The sequence below is a fragment of the Sphaeramia orbicularis genome, chromosome 19 (assembly GCF_902148855.1).
Source record: "Sphaeramia orbicularis chromosome 19, fSphaOr1.1, whole genome shotgun sequence".
Classification (NCBI taxonomy): domain Eukaryota; kingdom Metazoa; phylum Chordata; class Actinopteri; order Kurtiformes; family Apogonidae; genus Sphaeramia; species Sphaeramia orbicularis.
Window position 1 is genome coordinate 17,099,086 of NC_043975.1, and position 14,468 is coordinate 17,113,553.

At 36.0% G+C, this 14,468-nt stretch overlaps 1 protein-coding gene across 2 annotated transcripts in view; it reads left to right on the top strand.

Annotated features, from left to right (window-relative positions):
• gas7b (growth arrest-specific 7b) overlaps nucleotides 1–14,468 on the top strand; it is a 186,272-nt gene that overhangs the window by 111,422 nt on the left and 60,382 nt on the right. For both annotated transcript variants that reach the window (XM_030122641.1, XM_030122642.1), the window contains exons 7-8: nucleotides 3,976–4,091; nucleotides 4,307–4,381. In XM_030122641.1, coding sequence (XP_029978501.1) covers nucleotides 3,976–4,091; nucleotides 4,307–4,381 — 191 coding nt within the window. The remainder of the gene's footprint in view (nucleotides 1–3,975; nucleotides 4,092–4,306; nucleotides 4,382–14,468) is intronic.

Consider the following 14,468-nt stretch of genomic DNA (forward strand, 5'->3'; position numbering starts at 1 on the left):
ATGAGTAATCAGGAAAGCAAACGTCAAAGAGTGTGTGATTTGCTGAATGCACTCGTCACACCAAAGGAGATTTCAAAAATAGTTGGAGTGTCCATAAAGACTGTTTATAATGGAAAGAAGAGAATGACTATGAGCAAAACTATTACGAGAAAGTCTGGAAGATACTATTAAGAAGAATGGGAGAAGTTGTCACCCGAATGTTTGAGGAACACTTGCGCAAGTTTCAGGAAACGTGTGAAGGCAGTTATTGAGAAAGAAGGAGGACACATAGAATAAAAACATTTTCTATTATGTAAATTTTCTTGTGGCAAATAAATTCTCATGACTTTCAATAAACTAATTGGTCATACACTGTCTTTCAATCCCTGCCTCAAAATATTGTAAATTTTGCTTCCCCACCCTGTAATGGCATTAATCTTTTTTTAAGCATAAACACATCCAGAAAGCTCTTTCCAATAAGAGAATGTATCACCGATCACCACTCTCATTATGTCCCAAAAGTCCACGTCAAACAAAAGATTCATGACAATACAAAACATTTAGGGTGTATTTTCTCAGTGTTTTTATGGACTTGCCTGTTGTTATGACATGTGATGTTATTAAGAGCTGGGATTATATATGAAATGTTTTAATATAATTTAGAAAATCATAGCTTCATATATTGCAACAAAACAAAGTGTCTCAACTCAGGAAGAAAAACCTTTGTAGCATCATCAAATGCAAACAGAGGCTTCCCATGACATTCAGTCATTTTCTCAAATTTGAAAAAAAAAAACAAAAAAAAAAACTTTCATGAATAAATTGTTCATAAACTGCTGGTATTTTTGACATAAAGCATATCCAATCAGATTTGTTCAATATTTTATATCTTTACCATTATATCCAGCTCTTCATTGTAGTGGATTCCATGCATCAACATGTAATAGCATTAATCTTTTTTAAGCATAAACACATCCATAAAGCTCTTTCCACGAAGCAAATATATGACTGATGTAAGAAAACATATTTCAGTGTAAAATGTAACCGTCCACTGTGGTGAATGTCATGAATTAGTGATTATATTCTGAAACCTTCACACAAAAAAAGGATTTAACTGTGAACAAACAAGTCCCTAAACTGTAGATTATTACATCATTTATTTGTAACCACATGTTTTATAGTAAAGTGAGTAAACAAATATCAGAAAAAAGTAATTGGACGACAATTAAGAGCCATTACTGCAGAAAATGTAGCTTTAATTAGACGGAATAACTGTTCATTGCGGTAATGTGATGCATGAAAGGGTTAATGTTATGACTTTTACTTTTGCTTTATTTTCTTCAGATGTCATAATCCATTTCTGACCAAAGATTCATAAAGACATGTTTTTGGAATAAAGGTTGTATTTTTCTCAGTATTTATGGACAAGGTGCAACTTTATCAAGACACAGGTGTCAAACATGCGGCCCAGGGGCCAAATCTAGGCCGCCAAAGGTTCCATTCCGGCCTGCGGGATGAAAGTGCAAAAATGAACCTGAACAGTCCAGGTTGTCCAAAATAATTATGGTTCAGGTTCCACATACAGACCAATGTGATCTCCAGTAAAAATAACAACACAATAACCCAGAAATAATGACAACTACAAATTTTCTTTGTGAAAAAGTATGTAGAAAAAATTTAAGTGAAAAAAAAACAACAAAACATTACACTGAAAATATTTACATTTACAAAACTATTCTTTCACAATAAAATGCAAATAAATACGTAAATAAAAACAAAGATGAACAACCCGAAATGTGCAATTTGAACAATATTCTGCCTGTTACTAAATGTTTTGTGCATTTATGGATCCACTGTGATCTGGAGTTGTGTTAATAATAATAACAGATGTAATATTGTGAAAATCGTTCAAATTTAGTTCCAAACTCCAAAATTTAACAATATTCTGCCTGTTACCAAATGTTTATGTAACACTGTGTGTAAATGTACATGTATAAATAATAAGTTGAGGCATAATATTGTTAAAATTGCACTAATTTTTCAAATGAAATTTCTGTTTTTTTCAGCTTATTCACATCTTTTTTGTAAAATGTAAATATTTTCATAGTTTAATTGGGGTTTTTTGTACTAAGACAAAATGAAAAACTTGGATACATCATTATTTATAGGTTTTTAAGTCATTATTTTACTGGTCTGGCCTGCTTGAGATCAAATTGGGCTAAATATGGCCTCTGAACCAAAATGAGTTTGACACCCCTGTATTAAGAGTTGCATAGAACTTCTCCAGAAACTGATGGAAAATGATCAACTGTGTTTTTTTTTTTATGTTTCTACCATTTGCATATCTGTAGTAAATAACTCATGTTCATTCATATGTTGAGATGCTACAAAGTTTGTCCAGCTCCTAAAAGGCAGATACTGTGTGCAAAGCATTCCTGCTGTTGAAATAATACACCGTCTTGTCTGGTTGCAATAATCGTTTATAGGGCACTCACTGAAATACTCTGAAATTCTATATTTCAACCTGAGTGCGTTATTGGACATCGTCACCTACCTCCTCGTCGGCTGGTGTGACAACAGTCTCCCTCCTCTTGCCATAAAACATTAGAGCAGCACTTGCTAAAGAGTAAACACATGCAATAAAACAACTGTTACAAGGTCATAAACGGACAAAAATCACTCATTTTCACTATTTACAGCTTCACAATTTCTATAAAATCTCTCTGAATCACTGTCTTACAAAAACCTACATGCTTCTTGACTTCATTGAGGCACAGGATCGGCCCCATATTTAATGTTTGCAGAAATTACCAAAAATAGTCACTTGCCTGATAAAAGGTTAATCTACATGTAGTTTATCGCTCATGTTTGGACTGAATTGGCCTTAGTAGAATAAGAAATGTACATAATAATGACAGGGTTTTTGAAGTTATTGCATCATATCCTTTAGGTCAGGGGTGTCAAACTCATTTTAGTTCAGGGGCCATATTCAGCTAAATTTGATCTGAAGTGGGCCGGACCAGAAAAATAATAACAGAATAACCTAGAAATAATGACAACTCCAAATTTCTGTCTTTGTTTTAGTGTTAAAAAAAAAAAAAAAAAAAAAAAAAAAATTACTTTTATAAACTATCCAAAAAAAAAAAAAAAACCTGAAAAAACTGAAATTTAAATTAAAAAACGTAAGAAAATTTAGTGCAATTTTAACAATATTATTCCTCATCTTATCATTTCTCCATGTGCATTATGGATCAGATCTACAAAGACACTAAACACTGAGGAACAGGCAGAAAAATTGTTAAAATGGTGCTTAATTTTCTTTAGACATTTCAGGTTCATATTTGTTCAGGTTATTCACATTTTATTGTTACAGGATAGTTTGTAAATGTAAATATTTTCATAATTTATTGTTATTTTTTACACTAAAACAAAGAAAAAAGATTAAGTTGTTAATTCTAGATTTTTTTTTTTTTTTGGCTTAATTCAAGATTTTTTTTTACTTAATTGAAGATTTTTTTGGCCTTAATTCAGATTTTTTTTTTTTTTTTAACTTTATTGAAGACTTTTTTTGGCTTAATTCAAGATTTTTGCTAAATTTGAGATTTCTTTGGCTTAACTGAAGATTTTTTTTTACATAATTGAAGATTTTCTTTGGCTTAATTGAAGATTTTCTCCTTAATTCAGGCTAATTTTTTTTTTTTTTGCTTAATTCAATTCAAGACTGGAATTTTTGCACTTGGCAAAAACATCCCAGGGGCTGAACTGGACCCTTTGGCGGGCTGCATTTGGCCCCCGGGCTGCATGTTTGACACCCCTGCTTTAGGTGGACTTTTTTTGTTTTTTTTTTTGCAGCATTTATCTGATTTGATCTGTTCCTCTTTATATTTGCAGAAGCTAACAGCAGGAGGTTTCACTGAGCCCGTTTGCCCAGGTGTGACATCCTCGTGGTTGTTTGTTTAATGCGTTTCTTGTGCATTTGTTGTGTTTATCTCATAGACCGATAAAAAGGATCCCCAGGGCAACGGCTCTATCACAGGATTTGAGGTTTTGCTGCAGAAACAGCTGAAGGGGAAACAGATGCAGAAAGAGATGGCCGAGTTCATACGAGAAAGGTATCAGCTTTCTAATCAGTGCTCAGCCCAGTTTCTATTTTTCACACTTTGTCCCTACGTTACCATGAAAACCAAAGACTCGTCATGAAAACAAACCGTTTCCTCTTTTTTTATGCTCATTCATGTACATTGATACGTTGCACAACACAGGAAACACGCATGGAAAGAGTTGCATAAAAGCTGTGTGGTAATGCACCTCTCTACTTCCCTCTTAGGATAAAGATAGAAGAGGAATACGCCAAGAATCTCTCCAAGCTCTCCCAGATTCCTTTAGCGAGCCAGGAAGAAGGGTGAGTGAGGATTTTCAGAAGAAAGAGGAGAACACGTCACCCATGACCGCATGGAAGATGTGAATCGATATTAAAAAAAAAGTCTAAAAAGTGCTTGTCAACATGCAGACTTTCCACTATGCAGCCACACTGGAGATCAGAAGGCTGTAAATTCTGTGTGTTTTGGGCTCCTTCCTCCTCAGTATATTTTGTAATAACAGTAATGTGATGCTTTATTGCACCGTAGAGGGCATATCGACCCCCAAAAGGTCAAAGGACAAGGTGAGCTGCAGAGCACAGTACTGGTGCAGGTTCAGTATCAGATGCATGACAGTTTGGAGAAAAACGGAAACCAGATTTTGTAGGGAGATTAGTGTTATTTTTAATGATTGAAGCTACTGATTTGGCTTAAAGGGGCCATATTTTGCTTTTTTAAATGGAATTATGCATTTCCAAACATTTCCCTGTAAATGCTATGCTTGGGTCTGAATTCTTCATTAATCCTTTCATGCATGAATTATGAGAACCTTAATCAAGATTTTTTTTCCTCAGTGTTTTATTCCTCTTTACGCATTAAAAAAAAAAAAAAAAAAAAAAGTTATGTGATTGAAATTTTTTAAGAACCTATTTTTCACGGAGTTACAAAAATGTCCACTCAGCTGGACACCATGTGTTTAATTTTTGAAGCAAAGAAACATGTATTTACTTGCATACTGTGTGAAAACTATGAAGTAAAAACCTTTTTAATACAGCTAATCTGATGTTTTCTCACATTTTAACTATCTATAATACTAGTTATTATTCACTCAGACAATATGCACAAAAAACCCTGTTAATTACATTCTAATAACAATTAGCGATTGATTTACACTTAAATATGTCACTACAGATCGGGTTTATCAAGAACAGGAAAGTTACAGTAATGGTATGAATGTCAGTGTATGTGATGATAATGTCCACTGTGTTGGTTAATATGGAACTAAAACAACAAATTCCATGAATACGCAAGAAAACAGCTGTAGAATAGATGAACACTGTAGTGACCACTATGCATGAAAGGGTTAATTCAACTCCACAGGTCCATCTTCAACCCTATTTCTGAGTAATGACACCTGAAAGGTCGTTTTGAGCGCCGGCCCTTTAAATGCAAATGAGCCACTTCCCACCCCACCCCCTCCAGGTTGTTGACCGTGTTGCTCTGTCTCATTTCTCCGTACTCTGAGAAATGCTCGTTGGAAGTCTTGACCTTATATGTGCAAATGTCATGATGTAACTAGTAAACAGTGGTCCCTCGTTTATCGCGGGGGTTACGCTCTAAAAATAACCCGCAATAGGCGAAATCCGCAAAGTAGTCAGCTTTATGTTTTTACAATTATAATACTGTACAGGGTGGGGAAGCAAAATTTACAATGAACATTTAGTTGTTTTTTCTCAGCAGGCACTACGTCAATTGTTTTGAAACCAAACATATATTGATGTCATAATCATACCTAACACTATTATCCATACCTTTTCAGAAACTTTTGCCCATATGAGTAATCAGGAAAGCAAACATCAAAGAGTGTGTGATTTGCTGAATGCACTCGTCACACCAAAGGAGATTTCAAAAATAGTTGGAGTGTCCATAAAGACTGTTTATAATGGAAAGAAGAGAATGACTATGAGCAAAACTATTGCGAGAAAGTCTGGAAGATACTATTAAAGAAGAATGGGAGAAGTTGTCACCCGAATATTTGAGGAACACTTGTGGAAGTTTCAGGAAGCGTGTGAAGGCAGTTATTGAGAAAGAAGGAGGACACATAGAATAAAAACATTTTCTATTATGTCAATTTTCTTGTGGCAAATAAATTCTCATGGCTTTCAATAAACTAATTGGTCATACACTGTCTTTCAATCCCTGCCTCAAAATATTGTAAATTTTGCTTCCCTACCCTGTAATGTTTTAAGGCTGTAAAACCCCTCACCACACACTTTATACACTTTTCTCAGACAGGCATTAACATTTTCTCACATTTCTCCCTTGTTTAAACACTCTCAAAGTTCAAACCTTCGTAGAGTTTAAAAAATAAGTACAGTATTATAGAATGAAACCAAAGATCAAAACCTGTTTTCAGGCCCAAACATTTGTTTGAGAAATAAAAACATCGTCCTTAAGTTATTTTCCTCCTTCTTTATGTAACGAACCGAAGATTCATTTATTCCGTAATGGCGCCCTACAGCCGCGTAACTTCTACCTTCCTTCTGCATGTCCAGAAGTCCAACTTTTTGTGCGAAAGTTAGCATCTTCCTCTGCCTTTTGGGTGCGACCGAAGGTGCCTTTGTCGGTGCAGAATATTTCATCGACATTGTGGGTTTTGTCGGGGAGAGAACTTGCAAACATACAGTGCTTCAGAGTCACACTGCTAATGATCGAACATTTATGTAAATTTGGCAAGAAGAACGCATTCTGTACTGCACAGGAGACACGGCACGGGGGAGATTGATTGACAATGGTTTACAGTTCCTTAGCCAATCAGGACGCAGAACACAATGTGCGTTCATACGCTGTAAAAAAAAAAAAAAAAAAGCATGCAAAATTGCACAAAAAAAAAAATCTGCGAAAGGTGAACCACGTTATAGTGAAGGACACCTGTAGACGTAACAAATTAAGCAGGAATTAAAACAGGTTGTAGAAATCCACTCAATTTTTGCCAAAATGAATATAAAGATAGCTTTGCACCACCTGGAGGGTTCAAATTCAAACGTTATGAACTATTAGGATCCAAATACACAAATAAATGTACCAAAGTGGGTTTAGCAAAATACGACCCCTTTAAAGCAGGGGTGTCAAACATGCGGACCACGGGCCAAAACCAGCCCCTCAAAGGGTCAGATCCGGCCCTTAGGTCCTGCACAAATCAGGCTTAAAACCCAGAGGTCAGAGCATTTTAACTTCCCAGGTCTCTTGTTCCATATGAGATGAAAACAATAAATTAATTTAACTGAAGTTTATCGAGTATATTAACAACCAAGGGGCGTCACACTCATTTTAGTTCAGAGGCCACATACAGACCAAATCAATCTCCAGTGGGTTGGACCAGTAAAATAATAACGTAAAGTAGAAATAATGATAGGTCAAGGTCAAGTGTATTTATACAGGGTGGGGAAGCAAAATTTACAATGAACATTTAGTTGTTTTTTCTCAGCAGGCACTACGTCAATTGTTTTGCATAATCATACCTAACACTATTATCCATACCTTTTCAGAAACTTTTGCCCATATGAGTAATCAGGAAAGCAAACGTCAAAGAGTGTGTGATTTGCTGAATGCACTCGTCACACCAAAGGAGATTTCAAAAATAGTTGGAGTGTCCATAAAGACTGTTTATAATGGAAAGAAGAGAATGACTATGAGCAAAACTATTACGAGAAAGTCTGGAAGTGGAGGAAGCGACAAAAAACGTACCAAAGCTTTTATTAAAGCTCTCAAATCCAAAATCCTAAAGGATCCAAACAAATCCATGAGAAAAATGGCAATTGAACTTGAGGTAGACAAAAAGACTGTTAGAAATGCAGTAAAATATGATTTGAAGTTAAAATCTTACACAAGAACACCAAAACACTTGTTGACAGCAGCAACAAATCCAACTTGAGCAATTTTTGGGAATCATGTTTATGGCCGCCTTCTAGCCCAGATCTAAACCCTCTGGATTCTGCTATTTGGGGCGTTTTAGAACATGCTACCAATAGAACATCACACAGCAATGTCGACTTTCTTAAAGATACTATTAAAGAAGAATGGGAGAAGTTGTCACCCGAATATTTGAGGAACACTTGCGCAAGTTTCAGGAAGCGTGTGAAGGCAGTTATTGAGAAAGAAGGAGGACACATAGAATAAAAACATTTTCTATTATGTACATTTTCTTGTGGCAAATAAATTCTCATGACTTTCAATAAACTAACTGGTCATACACTGTCTTTCAATCCCTGCCTCAAAATATTGTAAATTTTGCTTCCCCACCCTGTATAGTACATTTAAAACAACTGAAAGTACCTAAAGTGCTGTACAAAGTTGTAGATACAAATGCAAGATATACTAAAACTAGTAAAATACAAATAAATACAACATGTATTAAAACTGATAAAACAACAACAACAAATACACAGTAATAAGATAAACAGCATCTAAGACACCACCAGAAGATAAAACAAATGAGTCACACACTTGTATTATAAGGATAAGTCATCCACAGGCCAAAACCAGCCCCCCCAAAGGGTCCGATCCCTTTGGTGCTGCAGAAATCAGGCTTAAAACCCAGAAGTGAGAACATTTTTAACTTCCCAGGAAACAGTCAATTAATTTAACCCAAGATTATTAATGTGAACTCTGAGTTGAGTCGGCCAAAGTGTTCTTCTATCAGTATCAGCCTAAAATTTCCGGACTGATGAATATTGAACCTTTAACCCCCAGGAGGTCAAACTCATTTTAGTTCAGGGGCAACATATGATATCAAGTGAACCAGTAAAATACTATCATAATAACCTAGAAATGATGATAACTCCAGTTCTTTTCTCTTTGTTTTAGTGCAAAAAAGTAAAATTACATGATGAAAATGTTTATATTGACAAAAGGTGTGAATAATCTAAACAAACATGAACCTGAAATTTCTTATCAAAAATAAGTAGGATTTTTACAATTATGCCTCTTATTAAATTTACTAAATGTAATGTAATGTAATGTAAAGGAGTGGCATAATATTGTTAAAAGTGCACTTGTGCTTTTCTTGCACGGAAACAAAGACAAACATTTGGAGCTACTATTTATATCCCCCTGGGTTAAAGGTCACTACTCATCAATCCAGAATTTTAGGCTTATACAGATAGAATAACACTGTGGCCGGCTATACTTCTTTTTTCTTTTATTGGTTTATTATTTATTGGTTGGACATTATACATTAAATCACATTTCTGCAAATGCACCAGAGTTAACCCCATGGCTATTTTTCAGCTGTAGTTCCTGGACAGATGTTAAAATATGACCCTAAAAGGCAGCACAAGGTTTTAAATATATACTTTTACAAAATATACAATTAAAAACACAGATGAGGACAAGACGAGTGTTAAACAAAAAATGACAGTTAATTACACATCATAGTAAATATAAGATTGTTAAAATACACATTGCACTTACGACAAGTGTCTGTATGTAACGCTAAAGTAATAGAGGAGTCATGTAACGCATTACAATTCTGAGACAGTAATATTGTAAGGTAAGGAATTACTTTTACATAACAGTAAAAAGTAATCTGTAATGGATTACAGTTTGGAAGTAACTGGCGCAACACTAGATGTTGAGACATTAAAGCTACAATATGTTAAATTTTTGCATTCAATTACCTAAAAAATGAGCAGTATTTTGTTGATTTGTGCAATATATCAACTGTTTTCGACAATGTTCTGCGAGTGGTTGAGGTTAACATTACTTTTAGTAACTTTATCAGTAGGAAATGTCACTTTATAATATTTGTTCATTTAATGATGATCAAAAGTGGTAATAGCAACTCCACTGGTCCCATTACTACGACTTTGATTATAACACACTGTGCATTTAATGTTTTTACTTGGTTACTTTTAAAGAACAGTAACAAGTAATCTATAATGGATTACAATTGGAAGTAACTGGCACAACACTGGATGCTGAGACATTGAAGCTACAATATGTTAAATTCCGCACTCAAATATCTAAAAAATGACCAGTATTTTGTAGATTTATGCATTATATCAACTGTTTTCGACAATGTTCTGCGAGTGGTGGAGGTTTACATTACTTTTGGTAACTTTACCAGTAGGAAAAGTCACTTTATAATGTTAGGTCATTTAATGATGATCAATAGTGGTGATAGCAACTCCCATGATCCCATTACTATGACTTTGATTATAACACACTGTGCATTTAATGTTCTTACTTGGTTACTTTTAAATAACAGTAAGAAGCAGTCTGTAATGTATTACAGTTGGAAGTAACTGGCACAACACTGTATGTTGAGACAAAGCTACAATGTGTTAAATTTCTGCATTCAAATATCTAAAAAATGATTAGTATTTTGTAGATTTGTGCATTATATCAACCGTTTTCGACAATGTTCTGCGAGTGGTGGAGGTTTACATTACTTTTGGTAACTTTACCAGTAGGAAATGTCACTTTATAACATTAGTTCATCTAATGATGATCAATAGTGGTGATAACAACTCCCATGATCGCATTACTACGACACACTGTGCATTTAATGTTTTTACTTTGTTACTTTTAAATAACAGTAACAAGTCATCTGTAATGGATTACATTTGGAAGTAACTGGCACAACACTGGATGCTGAGAAATTAAAGCTACAATATGTTAAATTTCTGCATTCAAATATCTAAAAAATGAGTAGTATTTTGTTGATTTGTGCAATATATCAACTGTTTTCAACAATGTTCTGCGAGTGGTTGAGGTAAACATTACTTTTGGTAACTTTACCAGTAGGAAATGTCACTTTATAATGTCAGGTCCTTTAATGGTGATAACTCCCATGATCCCATTACTACGACACACTGTGCATTTAATGTTTTTACTTACTTTCTTCTTACTTTAAATAACAGTAACAAGCAGTCTGTAATGGATTACAGTTTGGAAGTAACTTGCACAACACTGATGCTCAACGGGTGAGGATATCAGTCGGACAGCCAGCCCCTCCGTCAGCTACCCACTCAACTAGACATATCCCGGAGTGAGAGTGGGTCCAGAGGCCCTGTCAGTGATACTGTGAAATAGTCTGACCTTCCTGTAAATCACCGGACGCTTTGATCTCGGTGCTGCAACATACTTCAGCTATTAAGAAGGAGCAGACAAGAAACGATGAGTCTGTGCAGAAGGAGAGGAGGAGGGTAAGAGCAAAGACAAGGCCATAAGATATGAGGAGACAGAGCGTTAAGTTATGTATGTCGGGTGTTGAAGTGGAAGGGGGAATGCGGGGAAACCCTGCAGGGAAGAGTTTGTAGCCACTTGTCTTTTCTCCATCCTGACAGCAGAGGGGATTCCATGCTGAGGGCAGCTCTTTGTTTGATTCTCACAGGGGACGCAGGAACATAGAAAGTAAAATAACAGGAAGCCGAGAGGACCACAGCCAACTAAAGACACCCTCAAAGAGGAGACGCTGTGATTTGTACCGACACCGCCTACGGCATCATTATTAAACTCATCTTTATTAAGAGATTCCTCAAGGAAACTGCATAGCAACGTGACGAAATGTCAGAGTTGAAACTTAAGCCTACTATTCAAGATGACACGTGAGAAGAATAACCTGTGTATTTAATGTAAACTGCTATTCTCATTATGATATTACATTAGTCAATGAAGTGGATCAAGTCTTTATAAAGTTCCCAGTAAGTCCCAGCTAGTTTTAAACTGAGTTACACCATTAAAATGTAAGGAACACCTTGGCTTTGACATACTGCAAATGGATGTACAGTCTACTCTCGTTCGCTCACCGCCGACCAAAGCCATTGCACAAAAATCCCCAATGCATTATTCCATTAGCTACCGCCATTTCCGCCTATCGCCATCCGCCAGCCCAGTTCCATGCACAAACAACACTTATACCATTGATTTCCCGACCGTTATACCGCCAGCGTGATTGCCATCGAGTACACATAAATTTTAACAATGCACTGAAACAAACGCGCCAGACGCTGATCGCGACAAGCTACGAGTAGGTCTACGGAACGGCCACCGTTCATTTATCGCAGAACACTCAGTAGGTCAGGATGTCGGGAAGAGGACGTGGGATTAAACCAAAGCCTCAAGATGATGGGGTGTCATTTCCCGACACGGTATAATAATGCTTAAAATGTTTCCCCACTTTAAATGATCCCTTACTACATAACAGAATCAAGATTTATTTAGAAATGCAATTAGAACGGGTTAACGGAGGCAGCATAGACATCATATAGTAAAGACATGCACATTATGGACGCAACCCGTTGTAACGCCATTTTCGCTATACCGCCAATTTGGCCGTGAACGGAAGTTGGCGGTATAACGAGAGTAGACTGTATTTATTTAGGGGAGAACGGGGTTGGTTGTCACAGTCATCATATCTCAGCCAACAGGGGGCGCAGTCACAAAATATTGGTAGTGAAATGATCAGAATTGGGAACAGAGTAAATATAGTCCTTACTGGAGTGTGATGCTTAACCTTCAGATGAGAGGATATGACTTTACCTCCACCAGGAGGTATTGTGATCACTTTGCTTTGTGTGTTTGTTTGTTCATTAGCAACTTTACAGGAAAACTATTCCAACCATCTTTACCAAATTTTACCCACAGATCAGCCTAGGCCCTGGGACCAACCCATTACATTTTGGGCCAAGTAGGACAAAGTTCAAGGTCACAGCAAGGTCACAAAATCTCAAATTTTCCTATCTCTTATCATTGAGCAATTTTTGAAAATTCATAAAAAAATTCAAAACGACTCCAATTAGCCTCCAATTTGATCCACCTGTAGCTTATAATAATATCTTGTATCTGGCACAAAATTGTCCACATCCACTGTGGAATGTGGACTCTGTGGACATTTCATATTTTCATAATTTAATGTTTTTTGCACTAAATCAAAGAGAAAAAAATTGGTGTTGTCATTATTTATACAGGGATTGGACAAAATAATGGAAACACCTTCACCTCAAGATGATAATGCCCCAATCCATACAGGTAGAATTGTTAAAGAATGGCATGAGGAACATTCTAATGAAGTTGAGCATCTCGTATGGCCGGCACAGTCCCCAGACCTCAACATTATTGAGCATTTATGGTCAGTTTTAGAGATTCAAGTAAGACGTCAATTTCCACCGCCATCGTCTCTAAAAGAGTTGGAGGGTATTCTAACTGAAGAATGGCTTAAAATTCCTTTGGAAACAATTCACAAGTTGTATGAATCAATACCTCGGAGAATTGAGGCTGTAATTGCCGCAAAAGGCGGACCTACACCATATTAAATTATATTTTGTTGATTTTTTTAAGGTGTTTCCATTATTTTGTCCAACCCCTGTAGGTTATGATATTATTTTTGAGTTCGATGCCCTAAGTTGCACTTTGCAAATTCATCCCACGGGCTGGATTGGAAACTTTGGCGAGCCGGTTTTGGTCGCATGTTTGACACCTGTGGTATACAGGGTGGGGAATCAAAATTTACAATGAACATTTAGTTGTTTTTTCTCAGCAGGCACTACGTCAATTGTTTTGAAACCAAACATATATTGATGTCATAATCATACCTAACACTATTATCCATACCTTTTCAGAAACTTTTGCCCATATGAGTAATCAGGAAAGCAAACGTCAAAGAGTGTGTGATTTGCTGAATGCACTCGTCACACCAAAGGAGATTTCAAAAATAGTTGGAGTGTCCATAAAGACTGTTTATAATGGAAAGAAGAGAATGACTATGAGCAAAACTATTACGAGAAAGTCTGGAAGTGGAGGAAGCGACAAAAAAATGTACCAAAGCTTTTATTAAAGCTCTCAAATCCAAAATCCTAAAGGATCCAACCAAATCCATGAGAAAAATGGCAATTGAACTTGAGGTAGACAACAAGACCGTTAGAAATGCAGTAAAATATGATTTGAAGTTAAAATCTTACACAAGAACACCAAAACACTTGTTGACAACAGCAACAAATCCAACTTAAGCAATTTTTGGGAATCATGTTTATGGCCGCCTTCTAGCCCAGATCTAAACCCTCTGGATTCTGCTATTTGGGGCGTTTTAGAACATGCTACCAATAGAACATCACACAGCAATGTCGACTTTCTTAAAGATACTATTAAAGAAGAATGGGAGAAGTTGTCACCCGAATATTTGAGGAACACTTGTGGAAGTTTCAGGAAGCGTGTGAAGGCAGTTATTGAGAAAGGAGGAGGACACATAGAATAAAAACATTTTCTATTATGTACATTTTCTTGTGGCAAATAAATTCTCATGACTTTCAATAAACTAATTGGTCATACACTGTCTTTCAATCTCTGCCTCAAAATATTGTAAATTTTGCTTCCCCACCCTGTATAGTCATTGTTAAAGGGTGTGTAGTG